The 23,182-nt window shown below is 46.3% G+C and overlaps 1 protein-coding gene and 2 non-coding genes across 3 annotated transcripts; all 3 read right to left on the reverse strand.

Annotated features, from left to right (window-relative positions):
- On the reverse strand, positions 1-22,935 carry LOC149338930 (uncharacterized). Its single transcript, XM_089550831.1, has 5 exons — positions 22,923-22,935; positions 22,185-22,249; positions 3,408-3,709; positions 2,129-2,265; positions 1-35 (listed from the first exon to the last, which is right to left on the reverse strand). Exons 1-5 carry the CDS (start codon positions 22,933-22,935, stop codon positions 1-3), a joined length of 552 nt encoding a protein of 183 aa, XP_089406957.1.
- On the reverse strand, positions 12,771-12,854 carry TRNAL-CAG (transfer RNA leucine (anticodon CAG)). Its single transcript has one exon. It is a non-coding gene; the product is annotated as a tRNA-Leu (tRNA).
- On the reverse strand, positions 16,370-16,453 carry TRNAL-CAG (transfer RNA leucine (anticodon CAG)). Its single transcript has one exon. It is a non-coding gene; the product is annotated as a tRNA-Leu (tRNA).
- Positions 22,936-23,182: the final 247 nt, after the last annotated feature.

Genomic DNA, 23,182 nt, shown 5'->3' on the forward strand with positions numbered 1-23,182 from the left:
CTAATCGCGCAGGTACCGGCCCCCGTCACCCAGGTCTGCGTGTTGGGGACGGGGAGTTGGGGGCCTCCTTATCTGGTTGAAAATAAAGTTAATATCATCATCATCATCAGAGGCAGTCAAAGAGGTTCGGAGAACGCTTTCGCCTCTACGCACATTGGACAGTCAAAGTGCCCCTTGAATTTTGCCTTGCGGATCTTTAAACCCCTACGCTAGAGCTTCTCAATACTTGAAAGGAGCGCGAGACCCTGCCGCGCTCCGAGGACACTGTCGTGCAGATTAATGGACCGCAGCAGCACAAACGCTTGAGTCGAGTGGGGGCGTGAGGAGGCCCTGGAGCCTCCGTGCTCCAAACTCACCGGTTCGTTAATGAAGTTTTTGACGACGACTACGACTCCACGGCCACGGGCTTGAAAGCGTGACTGAGGTGTGCACAGTACTAACCCAGGGAGCCAGTTATGCTCCTTTCTTTTCCTCAAAACCAACGGAAGGGGCGGGGGGGGGGGGGGGGGGGGTTAGATAACCTTAAGGCGGAGCTTAAGTGTCCCATCTAGGTTTTCTCTGTCGTTTATTACCGATCTTCACGTGCTTCAACCAGCTTTAGGCGAAAGCATACGGTGCTCCTTTCTTGAACTCTCACAAATCGGAACAGCGCAGGAAAACACAACTGAGTAACCAAAATTCAGAATCTGAAAATCCCTACGTTATTCTTCTTTCCACGTATGGCGTATATTGGCAGGTAGGGAAGGTGTCATGGCTCAAGTTGCTTCGCCAAAATGCACTGAAACCTATAAGAACAATCAGCACCACTAGACCTCCAAAACGCCCTCCACAAAAGGGAGAACGATATTACCTCGCCCTCATACCTCCCTCTTCGCGGCTGGCTGAAAAAAGTAAGCTGGTACACCTAAGCAAGACAACTGCTGATACAGGATAGGAAATTGGCATACATATGTGTGCACTACATATGTGTTGGCAGGAAGTAGCGTAGCCATTAGCAGGCTCGGCTGCGGAACGGAAGGATGGTGGTTAGAATCCCATCGTGCAGAAATATTTTTTTCTGGTATGACTAGAAAAGCGTGACACCTGTGCTGACAACCTTCTGTCGGCAATGATGAGGCATTAAAGTCTTTTGCCTTAAAATATTTTTGAAGAATCAATCTTTCAAATAACGGCTCGCCACTGGAATGCCCTAGCTGCTGATGCTGTTGATTGTGCAAGTGTGTCATCATTCTCCCGCGCGCTTTCTTTAATGTGGAACGTGCTCACCCTATTGCTACTTGCTTAAATCTTAAAACGCTTAACACACTATATCATAAACAGTAAAGAAATGTACGCTAGCGCCATCACATATGAATAAGGTAGTGCACTTATCAAAACCAAGAACCTAATTTACTTTACACTGCATATGAAACTCCGCAAGCAGTCTGAAATTTATTTTGTGCTCAAAAAGCTTTAGAATGTCAGCATGGTAGCAATAGCAGCAGTCCGTGTATGAAAGAAGATTTAGCCACAAACCACAACATATTGCTATTTATAAAATTGCCGTTGGACATAAGGCAGAAAAATAGTTCTAATGCCCAGCCTATCTATCGCCCACAGACTCATCGGGCAAAATTTTTGACGCGTCGGCAATTTGTTCAAACCAAAGCCATATCGCCTCAAATATCTGGGAGCAAGCGAAGGGCTGAATTCTTCATCGGTGCTTCCCCTCCTTCAGCTACCATGTTTTTTCCGCATACTTGTCTTCCATCCTCGTCGTATCCGGAGAAGCGGTGAAAGTACCATTCATGCCGCTTTTCACCACAGGGGTTGACTTGTTTTGAAGTGGAGCAGAATCAACCCGCTGGCGACCTTCATCCTGTTTTGAACAGCCCGGGGAATGGAAAATATCCCGGTCGTCCAAGTCCAAAGCCTTCTTCGTTCCACCAGACAACACGTACCGGAATGGGAGCACGCGAACTAGCCTGCCCGCTTGCGTTGGCCAAAGGCCTGCGTTGTTCGTCGCTGTGGACGATAGATACAGACACCGCATCTGCTTGTTGCGGATGGCCAGCTAATCTGGATCTTGAAACTGTGGTACCACCGCCAGGAGTTGCAGCTGTCCTGTCGCTGGCAGTGCCGTGTTTACCAATGTCCGAGTAAAGACCGTCAGGGCTTTCCTGACTGTCTCTCTCCCCGGAATGCAGCGTGAACACCAGGGCCAAGACGCCGACTACTGTGAGCGCCACGATGAGGATAGACAGTCTCACGAGCGACATGGGATACCTGCGATGACGCAGTGGCCTGTATAAAGTCTAAGCCAGAAAGAAACAAATGTGGCATGGGTTGTACCCTTACAGACAACTGAAAATAAAGCACAAGAAAACACAACCACATGCCGCTGGTCGAATCCGAACCCACGAGCTCCGAATTTCGAGTTCGGTGCTCTACGAAGTGAGCTACGGCGACGACTGTCCAATATCCTGCTTTCAGATGTATATACGTCTGGTTTAAACGAACCTTGCGAGTAACCACCAGCGCCACCGGCTTTCATAGAGGCGGACATAGTACGTCCTCTATTATCGCGAGTGCCACGTAGGCGGGTGATCGACCGGTGAGGGCGGAAGCTGTGCGAGAACCATCTTCTCATACCTTTGGCATCAAGGCTGCCAGAATAGAGGCCCTCGTTAAGTACTGAGCACACAAGGCATGGGAAAAGAGGGAATCGTTACGACATACATGACGGAAGCCAGCAGTCACCGAAAGTAAGAAGCATGTTGGATTTTTTGAAAATAATGTGGCGTTAATCAATGCGATAATAATACTGTAATTATTTGAAAGATACTTTATTAAAAATTCGAGGACCGAAGCAGTGCGTGAAACCTCTTATATTGCCTATGGCGTCAAGGCTGCCAGATTCGAGGCAGTTGTTAAGCTATTCAGCAGAAAGGAAAAGCAAAATAGGTGCTCGTTATGACAGAACGCACTACATCCTCCCTCATAGACGAAGGTGGCGCTGATGAACACTCTCAAGGTTCGATTACTCTAGGTGTAAATACCCCCGCAAGCAAAAGATTGAACAGCTGTCGCTGTAGGTCGGTTGGGAGCACCAGACGGAAATTTGCACGTCGTGGATTCGAACCCTATGGAAGCCCCATGGTTGTTTTTTGTTCTGCTTTGCCATCCATTGTCTTTACGGCTTCAAATCATCCCACTATTAGTTTCTAACTAATCAGCACAACAAATTGACAAAAAAACACATCCCCTATGCTGTTTGGTTGCTGTGACTATCGGCTTCCGGCGTGTTGTCTCATTAGATACTTTAAATTCCCTAAAGCGAATGCAAGGCTCCCATTCATCTTTAATCTACTTAAAGTAGGGCGTAAAAATAATTCAAATCAATATATTTCGCTTGGATCCCGACTCACCAGCGCAGCCGCTTCGGATTTGCTGAAAGTCCACTCGTACTGCGCGAGAACGCGTGCGTGCAGTCGTCCGGGCTCAGACTGGGCGATGAAAAAGTGCGCGAAAGCTGACTTCTCCTTTCCTCAAGCTTGTTGGAAATCACCTCCGGCGAATCAGCTCGCCGATCCCCATAGATGGCGCCCGTAGCCGAAGGTTCGTCCTTTAGGGCAAGGGCGGCTTCCGGGCTCTCGGTAAGCAGCATCTCTTCCTCGTCTCTAGCAGTCAGCGGTACGAGCTCGGAGGCCGTGGAGCGGCTCTTCTTGTTCTACTGCTGCAGTAGCAAACAGAGAAATAAAAAGCTGTATCATCTATGTAGACAAATCGAGTATACATGCAGAGATATCGTGTTCTACCATACTCTAGCGAATACCGTCAATCAGCTTCGACCTTGGCGCCTAAATGAAGTCGCAGCAAAACTACTACTTCCATAGCAATTCTAGGTACCACTTCTGTCAGAATATGTGACAACTATCACTATTATATTACTCCCCGCCGCGATGGCTCAGTGGTTACGGCGCTCGGCTGCTGACCCGGCCGCAGCGGCTGAATTTCGATGAAGGCAAAATCCTAGAAGCCCGTGTGCTGAGCGATGTGAGTGCACTTAAAGAACCCCAGGCGGTCGAAATTTCCGGAGCCCTTCACTACGGCGTCCCTCATAGTCTGAGTTGCTTTGGGACGTTAAGCCCCAATAAACCAACCAAACTTATATTACTCGTGCGTCTTCGGCACATTCGAAGCGGCATTCGTTCAGTAATTAATAAGGGCTACGTATAAGAGCTGAGTTTCAGAGAGAACGCTGGTGCATGGTTGCACCTCTGTAGTTCGAGGCAACAAGCACCCTTAACTTCGTATACTTCAAGCCACTTGCAAACTCTGCTGTGATAGATCCATCGTGGCAGAACTGTCACAACGAATAGCAGCAAATTGAGAAAGTAGATTGACTAACAGCCGCAGTTACTTTGCCGCAGCAATGTCATGTCCTTTATATCCCTCCTCTTCCCTCCTTCCATAACGTACTGTCTACTCCCGCTGATACCATTTATCACAGCTATGCTGGCAATTTGGATCCAGGCTGTGCCGTTCTTGCTTCGTAAAGACATTGAGAACAGCTGCAATCAATGTTAACAAATAAGTCTAATCACTGTGGCGTCATCAAAGGCGGCGAAACATTTGCGCGCATTCGGCAATAATGTGACAGTACAAACGACTGCAGAATGTTTGACAAATGTTCACATAGTACCCTACAAACCCATGTTATGCTGGGCCTTCAACTAGAAGCAAGTCCCAAATATATTCCTATTAGTGCAAGTCCGCTTCCACGAAATGATTGACTGATAAAGGAGCTACCGCAGGGTTGCTGCTGCGGCAGCCAGACTTTCTATTTGGAGTACCTTACGGCCCAAATTAATACAGGCATATTCTGCAACATGACCAAGCATTTTGTCTCGACCGCTCGAGCATTTTGTCTCGATCGGCGAAGAAGTCTTACCATTGTGCGTTGTCTTCTACAGCGACCAGCACTGAGAGATGTGCTTAGAGAGCTGTTCTCGAGACGGCTGTGCCCCCGTAAAACGGCGCCCGGATGCGCCAGTACTGCTTCTTTTTCTCACAGTTGCGCCACCTAGAGGCAGGAAAGCGATTGAAATCCTGCGCTGGGATCTGCAGGGGCATACCGCCACAGGATACACTCCTATGTCGTAGCGTGAATATTTTTATTGACAACCTTGAAACTTTCTTGCATAAAAACGCATCAAGCATGGAATAAATAAAAAGGAAACTATTCCGGCCTCATTTGGCCATTTTAACCTCCCGTCATATTTTTAAACTAGGTGGCTCCACAGATGCATTGCAGTAGCCCAATTCCCAATTCCGACGTCCCAAAGGCATATCGCCAGAATGTCTGGGTATGCGTAACAGTCTTCCTCAGAAACACCTCCAAGGTGATTTTTGTCAGTAACCATCTGAGCATGCTGCCTAAACCAAAATGCGCGCCTAAAAAGCGTTGTAAAAAGTTGCTTCTGATTTTAGCGTAAAAAGGGTAGCAAAAGAGGAATAACTAGACGATTCCCCCTGCAGGCTGCGCGAACGAAATGGATACTTATCTATTAAAGGAAAATACGTTTCCAGGCATGTTATTTATTACAATGCACCAATGTTCTATTTATAGAACTTCGTTTTTTACAGAATTTTATTTATTTATAGAACAAGTATTTATAGATCTCTATAACGCAGCATCATATCAATCTCAGGACAATGTTACGCCAGAAGTAGCCGCCTAGGGTTGATGCTAATGGAGCTCTTATCCGTGCACATCCAACTCCTACTTTTTTACCTGGTTGAGGTCACATAACGAGGGTTGCAATAATCAAATCTCGCATGATAGACTAGTTTGTGGCCGATACTGAAGCACCGCATCTGCAATATCCCACATAAAGGAGCGATCATCAGCAAGGCCTCAGCGTAGCATGCCGATTTTACAGAGAGAGGTGTTTAGAAATTAGGCGCATAGCTGTGTTACAGACGCTGTTATGCCGTACCTCTGGCTAGTCTACGCGGCGTCACCGTTCACGGAAAGGATGCTGCTTGCCTCTGTTAATGCGAAAACATTATATGGCCGTAAATTATTCCTCTCTGTGAACTGTACTAATAACTCCAACCTGCTATTCTTGGAGCCTCTGCCATGTCTCCTAATGCTTGGTCTCCAGCCTGCTTCTTTCCTACCTTGACATGGAAGTCACCCAACTGTACAGTGCCCAATGTTTTCGCTTTGCTCATTGCCAATGACACGTCTTTATAGATGCTTTCTACGATTCCGAAGAGACCAAAGATCTCATTGAGAAACGTCAAAGATTGAAAGAAACAAGTCCCAACTGACAGAGTATAACTGCCAGAGCTATAAAAGTTAATCAATAAGCGCAAGTTAATTGACGTAAGAAAGTTTAATATGGATAGAATCGAGCATGCTCTTAAAAACGGAGGTAGCCTAAAAGCGGTAAAATGGAAACTAGGCACAGGCAAAGATCAGATGTGTGCGTTAAGGGACAAACAGGGTGATGTCATTAGCAACAGGAAAAAGATAGTTAAAGTAGCCGAAAAGTTCTACATATTTTTGTACAGCAGCCGAGCGCCGTAACAACTGAGCCATCGCGGCGGGGAGTAATATAAGTAATAGCGCTAGTTTATTTATTTATTTACAGATACCTTACAGGCCTCCAGGGAGGCATTGTGTAAGGGGGAGCAATAAATGTGTGCAACAATAGCTAGAAAAAACCAAAAATGCGTAGAAACAAACACTGTTACGTTCTAAAAGTTGATTACAAATTATCACGACAGTACAAAATACATGCAGAAAAACATTGGATAAAAAAATAGAATATAAATACGACATAATAGTAACGAAAAAAAAAGAACATGAGCAAATACACAGGAAGGCAAATGGGCTGATAAACAGGGTGTGACAAAAAAAAACAGGCATGACTGGGCAGAGAAGGCTGCTAGGTGTTATCGATATAATGTTTGACCAGATGATTATGAAACGTGCTGCGGTTGCGCTGCAATGCAATGCAGTTTGGATGATCATTCCATACACATATAGCACGTGGGAGGGGAGAAAAGTTAAAGGCGTGAGTACTGTCTTAAATGCGCGTGTAGCTGAGGTTATTGTGCGATCTGGTTGATGAATAAGAGGGTCGTTGCAGGTGCGATAAAGGTGACTGAGTGGCATGGATTAATTTGTGCAAGACCTGCAAGACCTGCCTCAAGGACATGAAGACCAGGAGAAGCCTCCATAGCATGTACTTGCAGGCGCGTGGGTCTATTTAAGGCTGGGGGGGATATGGAGACGTGTCTCTACTCCCTCTGGTTGGCTTCTCCGCGATGCACCCTTCCAAGCCTATTTAGTTGCCTTAACTAGCAAGGGAGGGCGCCGGTGTCGCAGGAACACAAGCACCACGGATGGAGTAATTGCTCCGCGCGTGCGGGGGAGACGGCCCTCTTCGGCTCGGGAAGGGGGACGCGCGCTGACGTTCACGCGCGACGCTCCGCTCTTCGCCGGCGAAGTGAATGGCGAAGCCTCGTGGGGAGGAACGCTCTCCAGAATCTCCTCCCGTCCAACCGTGGAGTAGCCCCTGCCTTAACGTCGGCGAACATTCGCTCGTAACCGTGCTCGTGTTGGTAACTGGCGTAGTTTGTTGGTAACGGGCGTTATTTTCGTTGTAGCAATAAATGCCTTGTTTGTGTCAGCCAGAGTGTCAATCCTTTGTTCCCACACAGGAAGGCCCGCCGTGGTCGGCGTGCGCTCGGTAGCGTACGCGATCATGGGGTGGGGTCCAGGCGGTTTTCGATTGGGTCAGGCGCGGTTAAGCGGAGAAAACGTATTTATCTCCCTATTTTAAAAAGCTCACATTAATTATCGCGGTATGCTTTTTGTGTGACATTAAAACACCTGAAATGAGTGCTATTCAGTTGTAAGTAGCCATACAGTAAATTGTTGTAAGCATAACAAAAACAAAACTTTCGTTCAATATTGAAGACATCTGGCATCTACGCTACAAACAGCAGTGGTTGAAAGTACACAAGGGTATGCTTCAACTTTTATACCGGTCTAAATTTCAATAATTCTCATGCTGTTTAATCATTTCCGGAATACACATGCTGCAGATCAGCTGCGCAGCAGCTTGGGGAACAGCAAGCAGAAATTGCCTGGCTGAAATATGAGAATGAAACCTTGAAAAGGCAGCTAGAAGCGGCCGAGAACATAGCTGGTGAGAATTCTGAGATGGCTTCACATTCAGTGTATATAAATTTCTAATAGCGGCATGAAACATGCTCTTGCAAATAAATCTTTCAGAATCATGCATTTTTATCTGAACGTACTTTGAGTGGTTTTTTGCTCAGAGGCATATGTGTGCACTGGAACAGTCTGCTGACTCTTGATCTATACTTCACGGATACAACTGTTCTGTGCCCTAAGCGTACGTTTGCATTGTTGCAGCACGTCTTCCGTTTGAGTTATTTGGTTGTAGCGTAGCATAATTTACTCAAAAGTGTACCGGCGTGAAAAGACGGAGACAAATATACACAAATTCGCAAAAGTGGACCGCTTTTTCAGGATGAAACAGGCATTAGCTGTGATCACATTTTAACACTTTTAGAATTTTACCTTTCATCGACTCTCGTTTTATTCAACCATCAGTTTTATGTTCAGAGTCATGCCGTTTGCATTGGGTAGTCTCTTGCCCCTATTTTCAGTGACATATTTTTATCGTGTGTTGACAAACGTGTTAATTACCGGCTTTGATTGATCTCAAACCTTGGTATCATATTCAGGTAAATAAATCACTATCTAATTGTGCTCAACAATCATGTATGTTCGAAACTAAGAACCATTCCTAAAGACATAGTCACCAATAGACGATATGCGAAATGCGCAGCGCCATCTCTCGGCGCTCCGAGAAATAAGTCCTCCATGTTGGCACGGCACAGAAAACGAAACCGCTGCCCAGCGTTGGGTTAAAACGGCTGCGCTTCGTTTGAAAAGTAAAATGCCGATGCAGTGTTGCTCTACCCTCTCCACTGTGAAAAGACACTACGATGCGTGCCAGAACTAGGTGCTTTTCTATTTTTTTACTCCGTCCCAACGTTTTAGTAACACAAAACGCCATGCGAGGTATCATGTGTCAGCACGCGGATCAGTGCGCAGCTTTCGCTTTCTGCGCTGATTTTTGACAAATCTCTCGAGGTGATTTGCGTTTAAATTAAGATAGCGACCACAGCCTTTGTTGTCTCTGATCAAAATTAGAACCCGATTTCGTGCATTTATCAACTCTCCGGTCGGGCATGAACATATATAGATGCATACTTGAACAACGTAATAGAGAAGGTAATTTTTTTGAGCGGGCCAATCGCTCGTGCCGTGGCGAAATAAGTTCACTCGAAGAACCATATGCCGATTACTGCTTAGTTTGCTACGTGTTCAGTTAAGTTTTTCCCGTGTTCAATTAGTTTTAGAAGGGCGAGCAAACTCTCTGGACCATACGCATATGTTATGCGCGTTAAGGAGTCTTTGTGAAGCAATACACCCTACGTATAAAAACTGAGGTGCGAATGCTTTATTTCTTGAGGATTCCTATACCTTCGATATCTGCGGCGACGAAAATCTTAAAAAAAAAGAGGCGAATAATATAGCTACTTTATTATGAAGGAGGGATGCATTTCTAAGCTAGAAAGTACGTGCAACAGTGTTCTGAAAACGCTTCAGGCCATCAGATTTTATTATCGTTGTGGCAAGCTCCAACAGCTTGCTTCGCAACAAAGTCATTTGTCCGAGTTTGGGAGTAAGCTAATTAAGTTTCGGAAGCAACCGAACATGCTAATTTCGCCCCTGCACACACAGCTTGACCAGGGTATCGAGTCCGTGCATGCACCTACAACTGTAGCATCTTTCTCTAATCAAGCCGCCGCGGTGGCTCAGTGCTTATCTGAAGAAAAAAAAAGCTGCGTCTTTGCTTACAATATTTTGAATTATATGTGCATGCCTACTTTCCTCTTGTTGATGTCGACTGACTGACTGCGTTAAGCAGGACGCGGTTTCAACGAATTGTGGCGAAAATCAACCGACGCCGGGCTCTCAAACGGTGACGTTGAAAACCGCGGATGGGCATTGCACATTAAAGTAAAGGAATCGAATTACGCAGCTGGTCGAGGGTCTTGTGTGATTATACTGCAATGCACGAAGCTCCTGGCGTCGGCGCGAACGAAAGTTCGCACTGTCACAGAAGTTTGTCAACACACGTGCGCACTCGCAAAATAACCGCTCGCTACCCTACCAGATGAATTCGCGTCCACCTGGGAATAAAATAGCCATGATAATGCGTGATGCTTGAACTGGTGCTTGAATGCGAGCATTGAAACGACAACAGCACACGGTCACGGTTCGACTTTCCAACCCACTGTCGAGTGCCGATTACTACGATCATCAGCGCCAGACTTCAAGCGAAGCTGATGACGCGGTAGGAGTAAGCTGGCGCTTATTGAAAGCACCTACATCTCTGGTCAAAGATCAGCTGTGAAAACAACGCAGCAGCTGAAGCTTGCCTGTTGAAATTCCACTCGCAAGAAGAAAGTACGCACAGCAAACGATGCACCAGCTCGACGAGCTCGACCGAGCCAAGATTGAAACCGGAAGTTGTGGGCACGGTGTTGCCAGACCGCCAAGCAATTTCGCATATCGTCTATTGCAGCAGCGAATCTAATTGGATTCTTTTCAGAAAGAAGTTCCCCACAATCATAGCCCGCAGTTTCTTGATTTGCAACTTGTGCTTAAGCAGGATGGCCATGTATGTTGGTTCTAAACCCCAGATCATGCGCACATTCCAAGCTAGTCAAGCGAGGAATCTTTGCGACATGCCTGAATGCAGTCCTGAAAAAAACCTGTGATTATGAGATGGCACACAGCTTTGATGCGCAAACAAAACGCATTCACCAAGCTGGGTTCCCAAAACGCCTTATCACAAGTATTTGTGACAACCTTCTCAGGAAGCGCAAGCCAACGTTGAAGGGTGATCACGGTCAAAAGAACAAAGAAAATCAAAGACAACCTATAGTTGTGATTTCCTGTATTCATCGGCTATCGCACAATTTGAATAAATTGGCTAATAAATATAAAATCAATGCAGTGCTATCTGTTTTGTGCAAGCAGTAGCGCATTTGCACCTTTAAAACAGAAAGGCGTGTTAAGCAATGCAAAAAGAATCACCACATTCTCGCCACTGAGTGCACAGCTGATATTGTGTGTGTGGTACCTCTAAGCTGCGGCCACAAATATATCAGCCGGACTGCTCAGTGCCTCAACGAAAGAGTCAGGCAGCACAAGATAACGATAAAAAATGATTACGGGAGTCATACGACCACTAACAGCTAAAGCTGCAAATGCTGTCCGTGTTTTGAAAACACATGATTTATTTCGAGGTCCAAAGACAGATTAGAACATCAAATAATTGAAGCATATTACATCCAGCAAAGAGGGCCTATCTGCGTGAGTAAGCCATCTGGTTCGCTGTCAGAAGAAGATTAGTTTTTTTAGTGGATCATTGCAAACGTTGTACTGCTTCTGTTGTTTTGGCAAGTATATCTTTTCTTAATCCACTTTTTATCTTTTTTTCTTGTACCGTTTTGCTTGTATCTTTGACTCGCGTGGTTATAAACTAGCTTTTCGGAACAATTAACACGAAAGTTGGCGCAAGTCCTGTCTTGTGTGTGTTTGTCTCCGTCTTTTCGCGCCGGTACGCTTCTGCACAAATTATGTTTTGTACAATATTCGTGCTTAGTGGACGTAATGTTTTCTCTCCCACAGCAGCGTTTATTCTTTGGCTCCGACTGTCGGCACTGTGAGATCAAGGTCGTCTCTTTATAAGCACGCACCGCGCAGCATGTTTAGCACTGCCATTTCTATTGCTTAACAAATATATTTCCCTGCTTGAGTTTTAACACTTACGTCTATATTTGCTTACTGATTTCATTTGCCTATTGCTCATTTTGTGCTGGTCCAATTGGCTCTAGACTAATGCCTGCAGAGTAAAACCAATGCCAGGAACTGAAACTCAACTAGCTGCGGAGGCTTCTGTCGTTGGGTAATTGAAATGTTTACAGTAAATGATAAGCCTTAGTCGCGATGTTAGCCTCACTCATCGTGGCGCCTCAGGTTAGCAGTAAGGGGTTACTAGCAGTTAATAGAGGTTAGCAGTAGATGGTAAGAGTGCTCAAACTCCTGACAGCACCGTCCTTGATGCGAAGTGAGTGTTGTTCCCATTACTACATGCTTCGCAAGCTTGTTTTCTGAGGTGCGTTCATATACCACCATTTTAACAAGGTTGAGACATGAATGAAATATCTTGCAAATAAATCTAAGAGTCATTTGCTAACATGTCATATGATTTCGCGAGCGCCTTTCTGTTTGCAGAGCAGGATTCATAAAAGCCACGAAGCAGCAACTGAGACCTCTTTCAGAAACGAATCGCTTGTATGTGCCTTAATTTTTATCTTTCACGGCTTAGGTAAGAAGAGGCAATGGACTCGCATCACATGTCTTACCATTTCAGGGCAGGTCACATGCCAGATACACATCTGTAAAAGAATCTAAGACTTTATAATTTGAAGTGGAGAATGGAAAATCGCTGAATACTACATTCAGCGTGCAGTGAACGTTATCGCTTCTCCTCCTCGCCACAGCAAATGACGTGCAATATGGGAACGTTTTTCTAATGTTGCTATTGCGATGAAGTAGCGTCGCGGAAAGTATTAAATGCACGCAAATAAAAAGAAAGAAATGTCAGAAGTGGGATTCGAACCCACGCCCGGAAGACCGGACTGCGACCTGAACGCAGCGCCTTGGACCGCTCGGCCATCCTGACAGCACGGAGGGCGCGGAAATTTGGCACTATGTCAAGATTGTCGTCTTTCAAAGAATGCGGTTGCCTGGCTGAATAGTCACTGCAGGAATAAATAGATTGCTAACTCGAACGTAATGCTGGCCGCTATATTGAAGGAAAGGCAGTAAGCGCGTTCGTGTATTCCACACATGACCGCCTACTGTGACATGTACGGTAGTCATTAGCGCGGTGCACCATTACTGTGCCTGTGAAGTCACGTGTGAATTATCTTCAGGTGTGCGGTGCATCTTCAGGTGCGTGTGTGTGTGTGTCTTGAGCAACCTGGGGTCGTTCGAGCTCCCGGACGCGGGACCATTTCAGCTCCGGGACCCGAGGGGGCTCCGGCTCCAGGAGCAGAGCGTGTCCCAGCTCAGAGTCCTGAACGGACTGTCCCAGCTCCGGATACGGCACTCGAGACCCCAAAGACCCATATGGCCCACCCGTGCGAAGACGCAGCCCGAGCGGCGAACGATAAAGCGGTAAGCTTCAATAACAATTGCGAACATCTGCCTGACTACGCTCCATGCAGTGCGAAGACCTTTCCCATATCTCTCCAATTAACCCTGTCCTATGCCAGCTGCGGCCACACTCTACCTGCCACTTTCTTAACCTCATCAGCCACCAAACTTTCTGTCGCCACCTGCTCCGCTTCTTTTCTTTTGGAATCCATTACGCTACTCATAAGGACCATTGGTTATCTTGTCTTCTCATTACATGCCCTGACAAGCCCAGTTCGGCCTCTTGATTTCGGAACGGATGACATTAACCTGCGTTGGTTTCCTGACCCACTCTGCCCTCTTCCCCTCTTTGAATGGTACACGTATAATTTTTTTCCACAGCTCTCTGCATTGTCCTTAAGTTGACGTAAGCCAGCACTATTATTACTATGCTGCATACAGCTTCGCTTTACAACAAAAACCCTATTTATAAATTAGAAGACAGCTTCCCTGCAGCACCAGGTATGGAGCAGCGACGTCGCTTCTAATACAGTCGCATTCCACTGGTAAGGTAACCTGAGCACCCCCACAATTTTTTTTAACTTCTTAAGGAAAACATAGTTTTGAGCGAGCTTCGATCTTTGTACATGAGTTTCCTTCTGGTCCGGTTTTTTTTTGTGTGTGTGGATCTAAAACTATGATTTGACGAAGACGGCAATAATTCCCTGTTGTAACAAGTTTCTGCGGGATTATGGAACAAAAAGTGTCGGAACCACAGTTCCGAATTCTTTCACGACCTCTTTTCGTTGCTTCAAAGGTCACTCTTTCGTGCTTACAGAAACCTCTACGATTTAGCCGACAAAACTAAGAGAGATGTGATTTTGAAACCCTGGGACCCGAAAAAACAACAACATACTTTCTTCGGACCCATCGAGACTAGCTACGCGGCATGCAATTCCACAAGCAACATTGAGTACTCCGGCTCTTATCGTAGCAGCGATTCGTGCCGCTCTTGTTATGCCCTCTGCTTATCACTCTGGCAGCGTTGGTGGCGGAGAGCAGTTCGCAATCTAACTGCTTCTTACAACTAGCCGCAGGTTCGCCATGCCCACGCTCTTCTAATTCGGGTTTTCAATCTCGCTACTGCCATCTCAGAAAGTGCAGGACACTGCGTTTTTTCATTTTGATTGCCGCATTGGCAGTCCCCACTAACCAATGCGGCAGTCAAAAAGGGAAAAATGACTGGAGTACTACAATCAATCAATCAATAAATCAATCAAATTCTTTCTGTCTGTCTTTTACTCTTGTTGACCTGTCAAGATTAAACAACAAAAACTAATGGGGGGGGGGGGGAGCCAAGGGTAGGAAACTTCCACAGACACCATTGTCCAGCTAACATAGACATCAGCGCCAATTCTTCTTCATAGCGGCCGGAGAAAAGCCAACTGGAGCGTCGTGGCGTTGTCATGGCAACGGTATCGAACAGAAAAAAAAGCTTCATGCCCTAATGGGATTCGAACCACTGCCAGCAAAAACACAGCAACTTCGCTTTCCGGTGCCTCAGACTACTTGACAACCTGTGCTTTTTTTTTTCTTTATTGCCTTCAAAGGCGTGGGAATACAGTGAATTACAACATATGTGACTATTTACATGGCTATTTACATGGCTACAGCACTCCTGTCCGTGGCTTGGATTGCATGCACATGAATTGTTCATTTTTAGCCATCAGTTCCCCTCCAGTCACCAGGGTGTGCTGAAGTATTTTAAACAGAAACGACTATGCGTTTCCTACCCCTGGGGAAGCACCGGTCCGCTATCCAGCTTTTCGACAAGAGCACTTCTCTTCGTCTTGGCATAGCGTTCATCATTGCCGGGATTTAAATAGGGCATTCACACCTAGGAGGAAGCTCGGGTGAGGTGGAGAATGCTGTCGTGTGTTAAGGGTGGTGGGGGGCGGTGGGGCGCGAACTTGGAGATCTGCTCCCAAGGCAAGATGTCTGCTAAATAGGATTACACTAGTTGGCCTGCAAAACTGTGATGAAGAAATGCGCCAGCTCAGCAGGAAGAAATCCGGCGGGTTGGGAGGCTGAAGAGACAGTGAACATGGCCTTGAAAGGCTGTCTACACATGGGGCGCTACGGCCTGTGTCAGATAAGACATGGCTGGCGCCACCGAATCCAATCTAGCATCTCTCCACTATGGTTCACTACATGTTTGAAAGGTGGTGTTCAGCGTACCTAGGATGAGTTGGTGATATTTGTTAATAAGAAATCCTATAATAATCTCTGATTTCCGCTGGTCCTAGTGGCGCTGGCCTTATGCCTGATGTATAAGACCAATGCTAGGAAATAGAACTCAACAAGCTGCCGAGACTTGTATCCGGAGGGCAAATGAAATGTTAAGAGTAACTGATAAGCCTTAGTTGCGATGTAAGCCTCGCTCATTGCGGAGCCTGAGGTTCGCAGTAAGAGGCTGCCAGTAGTTAGTAGTAGTTGGTAAGACTGCTCAAGCTCCCGAGAGCACCGTTCTTGACATGAAACCAGTGTGGTTCCTATCACTACTTGCTTTGCCAGCTTGTTTTCTGGGGTCCACTAATAAAACGCCCCTTTACCAAGGTTGGTACATGAATGAAATGTCTTGCCAATGAACCAAAGAGGCATTCGCTAACATGTCCTATGATTTCTCGAGCGGCCTTCTGTTGCAAGAGCATTATTCATAAAGTAGCAATTCAGGCCTCTCTCAGAAACAAATCGCTAGTTGTGCCTTAATTTTGGTCTTTCACGGTTGGTTTAAGAGGAGACACTGAACTCGCTACGCATGTCTTGCCATCTTAGAGCAGGTCGCATGCGAGAGGACACATCTGTAAAAAAAGAAGTAAGGCTTTAAAATGTGAAGTGGAGAGAGGAAAATCGCTGAGTAATACATTCAGCGTGCAGCTAACGGTATCGCTTCACCTCCTCGCCACAGCAAATGGTGTGGAATATGGGAGCGTTTTCCTAATATTGGTCTTGCGACGAACCGGCGTCGCAGGAAATAGTGAATAAAAGGCGAAAAAATAATGTCAGAAGTGGGATTCGAACCCACGCCCGGAAGTACGGACTGCGACCTGAACGCAGCGCCTTGGACCGCTCGGCCATTCTGACAGCCCGGGAGGCGGTGAAATTTGGCATCATGTGAAGACTGTTTCTCTTGAAAGAATGTGAGTGGCTCGCTGAATATTCATTGCAGGAATAAACAAGCTCGAACGTAATGCTGGCCGCTCTGTTGAAGGAAAGCCAGTCTTCGCGTTCGTGTATTCCACACATGACCACCTACAGTGACACCTACGGAGGACTTCAGCGCGGTGCATCATCTTGCGCCTGTGACGTCACGTGTGAGGTATCTTCAGGTGTGCAGAACGGGAAAGCGTCGACTTCGCGCTCTGAAGCACGGGCGAGGAGCGAAAATCTGGCATGGCCACCTGGAGCACTATAGGCATGTCCTAGAATGAGAACAAAACAATACTTTTAAGCGAATGAAGAGCCGCAAAGTTTGGTTTATTGGGGTTTAACGTCCCAAAGTAACTCAGGCTATGAGACACGCCGTAGTGAAGGGCTCTGGAAATTTCGACAACCTGGGGTTCTTTAACGTGCACTGACATCGCACAGCCCACGGGCCTCTAGAATTTCACCTTCATCGAAATTCGGCCGCCGCGGCCGGGATCGAACCCGCGTCTTTCGGGCCAGCAGCCGAGCGCCGCAACCACTGAGCCACCGCGGCGGGGAAAATAGCCGCAAAGGGCGAAATCCAGAAAGAAACGCTGTATGATAATTCAAGAGGCACGGCCCTCATTTTCTAGGCCTCACAAGGTTGCTAGAGGACCAGGCAATGCAGAAGTATGAACAGGGAGATATTTATGCTGGTTAGGGTTGTAGTGGCAAAATCATTAGACATGTTCTGGTAGACTGCAATGCTATGTATCCAGATATCGAAGCAGGCAACGTGAGTCGTCCAGTGATTTTCGGCTTTATCGACATTAAAAGGAAGATCAGCACTTATATGCAGATACGAGCAAAAGCAGACTAACAGGCGTAAAACCTGGATGGTAAAATTGCCTGAACGTCACCGAAACAAAACACTATAGTTTGGAACTATAAAAATAGATTCGGTATCAAAAAAATGAATAGGGTTCAAAGCTGAAAAAAATGAAAGATCAAAAAAATTTACAGTCGTTTGAACTATTTTATGGATTTAAAAATAAAAAAGGCTGAACTGAACACTTTCGCTTCCGTAGTAAACATCTTGTGAACTGTAAAAAAAAAGTGTGTTTTCAATAGTTTCGGACAGGCAGCTGGTGCCCTTAACACTTAATAAACAAGAGCAATGGGACACTAAGGTGGGGTGAGACTTTGAAATCGAGTTTCAAAATTTGGCTGTACAGCAGTAGTAATAAAAGCTATGGTCATCAAATTTGAAAGGTATATTAAAGATAGACGCAGCTTGCATTACAGTTAAAAATTAGTTTTAAATTTTGAAGCAGTATTTTTATTTTTGTTTTTACATTTTTATACGTTTGTAATTTTCTTAAGATCTACTACCCACAGAGTGTTCCAATTTTGTACAAAGGTAGCAACAAATGCTTCACAGAAGTGTAACTAGAATTATGTTCCTACAACAAAATTAGGTTTGTTAGGTTTTTGCTTTTGCCGTTGCATGAAAATTGCCACTTATAGCTGGTCTTTTTTCATGCTAGAAAAAATAAAAATGCACCAAGGCTGTTGAGTTCTAGTTCCAGTTATGTAACTGCCACTGATTAACACATCAGAGAAATGTTGTTTTGAGATAAACGCCGGTAAAGTTTTTAAAAACATTTTTATTCTTCAAAAATTTCCTGGGCTGTAGTCTTTTGCAGTGGCAGCATCGCCATACCCTTTCTCTTTGTTTCTTCGGTCCTTTCTTTCCTGTTTCGCTTCAGATCTCAGCTTGAAATCATTTTTTTTACCCTCCGTCTGTATCAACGTTAATGGAACTGGTCTGTATATAGATGCTAGCGTTGAAGCACACGGATGTCCAGAGGTGGCTCCCAAATGTTTCAGCACCCTTACTCGTGCTACATTTCTATCATTATAGCATGCAATTGCATCATCGACAGCTGTCTCAACTGTTTTGAGACTGACAAAATGGTTTTAGGACACCTCACCCAAAATAATTGTTAGTACATCGACAGCACAAGAGGACAGCATCAAAGTGTAGCGCACAGCCATAAACAGAAGAGCAAAAGGAGGAGCCCTAGTGGCTTAAATATGTACTAACTATAAGAATAAATTCAAAACCGAAACCGAAACCTTCAGAGCATTGACTTTCTGCACGTGTCGGAAACGAAGAGACTGCGTCGAGATAAACCCACTTTTCCTGTCAACGTGTCTAAGAAAAAGGACAAAAAATATTTTTGAAACCGCGAATACACAAGTCTTATATATTTTCTGAAAGATAAAGAAATTTTCTAAGAGATGATTGAAAAATCTCAAAACTCAATTTTTTGACCAAACAAAGTCTCACCCCACCTTAATGCTCAGCGTGTACTGCAGTGTATGTTGCTAGTGTTTCGACAATCAAGGAACGCAGCTTGTTTTCGAACCTGCTACATATAGCTAGCATCGTCGCCTCACGCTTTTCGTGTTTAACCCGACATTAACAAAATATCGCCGTCCTTTTTGCTACCCGTCCGCTACCGGCACCTCCATTCTTGCCTTCATCTGTTATGGGCAAATTTATTTGTGGTGCCAAATTTTGCGATCTCTTTTCACTATCTAGTCTTCCTGACCTCGAGACGGTGTATGTTGTTGTTACATCTTTATTTGTCTAAAGGAAAGAAACCGAATACAAAAGAAGGAAACAGAAAAGCAGAAGGCACGCGGCAGCGCGCGAAACAGAATTTGCAGCCTAGGAGCACTTATTTCTTCGCCCGTCTTCCAGCACCTTCCATTCCATATGATGCATTCAAATTTGCACACAAAGTCGTCGTCCCATCTTCGATCTCCCATCTAACAGGACCCCTTTCGTTGCGTCGTCCAATCTGTCAGCCTATACCCTATTAATTCTCCTTTTCCTCTAAAACTCCTAATCATTCCAACAGTTCACCGCCTGTGCCTTGGCCACTCCCCCGTAGTGGGTATGTGGGATTCTACTTGAGGCCAACCAACCAACCAACCTTCTCTTCTAATGGCACAGTAACGAATGGAGATCACACAAGTTCTACATTTTTTCACGCTTCTACGTTGTAGCTTGTCTCTATTAAACTTCTACCTAAATAGGTCTGGTTTGGTGGTCTCCCAATTGAGCCCACACTGCGCTGAAACCGAAAAGATAGATCAATGCTTTTTCACCTGCCGCCGCTTCTCCACTTTAAGGAGACGTCTGCTAGAACGCCCGTTTAGAAAGCTCGGTCTAAGTATATGTGCTAGGGTTCTGTCTCTTGGGGCCGCTACCTTTGGGCACAGCAATAGGAATGTGCTGCACGTCCTTCAAAGTTTCCTTTTAGACACGAAGCAGCTTCCATCCTAAGATCTTTCTGAATTCCATCTTCTGGCTAATCATGTTCAAAATTCATCTGCAACCAAAAACTCCCTAATCACTGTACGTTTAGCCCATTCCCATATTCAGCCACTAATCTCACAGTGTTCAATTTGTTCTAAATTTGAATCACCAAATCTGCATTCTTTTTCTTTTAATTATTTTGAGCACCTGATAGTGGCTGCTTGTGTCTTAGTCAATCATCTGCAGTGGGTACGCATCATTATCTTCTTGAGGACAACAACAACGACAGAAAACAAAAATCCTCGGCAGAGAACGGTCACGACTTCTCAGCCACGCTTCTCAGTCACGAACTACTGTGGCTGCCGATGGCCGGCCGAGTAGTGGCGAGAACCAGCTCGGCTGAAGAGTCTCGTACCTCACCGAGCACGGGAATAAAACAGTCCAGGTTGCAAACTGCACAGCCTTCGAGCTGCTGTTCAGCTTGGCCATCACATCCACTCTTCATGGCACGTGCGGGCAGCCGACCGACCGGCGGCAGCCGGTACCAAGACAGACAAATGAGCAAGGGTGCTCCGATGCTGTCATTATGACATGTTGAGAAATTTTACTTGGCCGGGTAAAGGCAGACTTAAAAACCAGGTGCTAACATATAATCTTAATGCAGCTCTCGAAATGAGGCTGTAGATCGGAACACAAACATGGGCTACTTTCAGTAAAGTCAGGTGCAACTCAGGCTCATAGCGGGCAGCCCACGTAGCCCATTTGCCCCGTGCTTACAAAGAAAATTTCGGTGGGTTGCTTAGGTCAGACTGGCATTGAAAAAAATAGCATATGATATTATGCCTTGAGGGTACAATGGGGGCGTTTGGGGCTGGGTCTGGCCCTAAAGCATACAGATCGGCCCCCTGTGAGAACCATGTGGGTAGGCCCCAGTTAGGCTTGCCCCCTTTAGAACCCGCATTGGTACCATGCCGATTTTTAGGGGCTAACTGAGATAAAAACCTAACGTTCATCCTCAGGGGCCGTCCACATAACACCAAAATAGGACCGATGGGGGAGCTCGGTGGGCTACCAACAATAAGACAATAAATGACGGAACCCAACAGTAACCGAAACCAAGCAGCATAGGGGATGTCTATTTTTTGTTTTTTAGTTTTTATCATCAATGAAAGCTGAAGAAAAAAAATGGCTGAGGCTTAGCTAAGGTTAAGCCTAGTCAGATGCGAAGCATATTGATGGCTAGGCTTGGTAAAGTTCCTCGCTTTGTTCTTCAGTTGTTGTAGAACGTTGTCGCCGAGCCGCATATTGAGCACGCCGCTTAGCCAGACGTTCATCCCGCTCTTCATCGTTCTCTGTGGCACGCTGAAGCTTTCGCTTCTCGTTCAAATCAGCCCTGCTTCTAGGCGGCATCCCAACACCTGGCCGCCTCGTAAGTGCCAGGAGAGCGAGGCAAGCTCAGCTTTATACCGCTGCTGTAGCGTCACGTGGCCAGCTGCAGCGCCTCTGATGTGGAGCCTCCACCGCCGCGGCCGACCGCGCGAGCCGGCAGCCCATCTCTCCTCTGCTGTGACGTCATGTTGTCACGTGGTCAGCCGCCGCGCCTCTGATGTGGAGCCTCCACCGCCGCGGCCGACCGCGCGAGCCGGCAGCCCATCTCTCCTCTGCTGTGACGTCATGTTGTCACGTGGTGTCACGTGGCCACGCTAAAGGTCAATGGTAGCTCAACCGCCGCGCTCGACGGGCTGTAGTGTAGCTCTAGTAATATGCTTCGCATAAAACTGTCGCACGCTGCCGGTAGGATCCGAGCCAGCGAGCTCCGAAATTCACGTCCGGTACTCTGCCAGCTGAGCTACGGCGACGGCTGTCCAATAATGTGCTTTCAGGGGTATATATGTGCAGTGTAAGCGAGCCTTGAGTGCGTTCACCAGCGCCATCCTCGTCCATGGCGGCGGGCGTAGCACGTCCTGTATTACCACAAGTGCCACGTAGGAACGTGGTTGAACGGTGATGGTGAAGCTGTACGAGAACCTTCTTATCAGCCTACGACATCAAGACTGCCAGATTCGAGGCCCCCGATGAACACATTCAGCAGACAAGGGAATGGAGTCTTTCGTTATGACATAAATGACGGAACCCAACAGTCATCGAAACCAAGGAGCATCGAGAAGCCTTTCTTAATTTTGTTGTTTTTTATGAAGGGGAATTTCGGAAGGGGTGGGTTGGGATACCACCGGCGGCATCTGGTTGTTTTTTCTTATGCCTTTATATATCCCCCCTCTCCTAAAAGACATCCCCTATGCTGATTGGTTTCGGCAACTGTTGGCTCCCGTCGTTTATGTCATAAAGAGCACCTCTTACCAGTTCCTTGTCTGCTGAACACATCTGGCAATCCAGGCCGAATGTGGGTGGCCCATATGGGCTACCTGCATAGGTCCCAAATGGGACCTATTGGGGCGTTTGAGGGCAGCCCATTGTGGTTGACTGTGGCCCGCTTTGAAAACCACACATTTGTCCCACCGGGGATCACATGGGCTACCCGCATTAGACCTACAGGGGCCCTCATTTCATAGCTCATATATGCAATACAGGAAGCATCGTTACTCACTAAACACCAGACCACTAATATTAACGTCTACACCGACCGCAGCGAAGCCTTATGCAGTATACAACACAGACAACTGGAAACCCACCTACATGAAATTCTCGTAGAATCCTATAACAGCATTCCAAACTTTATAATAACCCTGCGTTGGATACCTGGTCATAGCGGGATCGAGGGAAATGAGTTGGTTCCTCAACGGGCCCGCGAAACCAATATCCGGGAGCCTTCGATACCATGGCCAAATGCAACATCAGTTAAAGGAGCCGCAACATACAGAGGAAATACCTGAATACTACAAGAACACCGCGGAAAATCGCACTATTTTACCCCAACCTGAGCCGTCACTGAACATGGATAAACATACGTCACTCGCAAAGTCCAAGCTAACACTCTCTTCATTCCACTAATGATGTACAACTGCGGATGGCGTGACAAAGCTCACTTTACCAACTGTCCATAGAACCAAGGGAGACAAAAAACAGATTCTAACTCACATAACACTGCCATTACCTCTCCTATTTCCCTAATCCTACCCCTGCATCATGCAGTGCTCGGCTTCACTCGGACTCGGCAAATGATCAGCTGGCCTTGGCGGAACAAGCGCTCGTCAAGTGCTGGCCCAAAATAAAGTTTTTTTCCTTCCTTCCTTCCTTCCTTCCTTCCTTCCTTCCTTCCTTCCTTCCTTCCTTCCTTCCTTCCTTCCTTCCTTCCTTCCTTCCTTCCTTCCTTCCTTCCTTCCTTCCTTCCTTCCTTC

The sequence above is a fragment of the Amblyomma mixtum genome, chromosome 6, assembly GCF_055824585.1.
Source record: "Amblyomma mixtum isolate Tamu chromosome 6, ASM5582458v1, whole genome shotgun sequence".
In the NCBI taxonomy this organism is placed as follows: Eukaryota; Metazoa; Arthropoda; class Arachnida; order Ixodida; family Ixodidae; genus Amblyomma; species Amblyomma mixtum.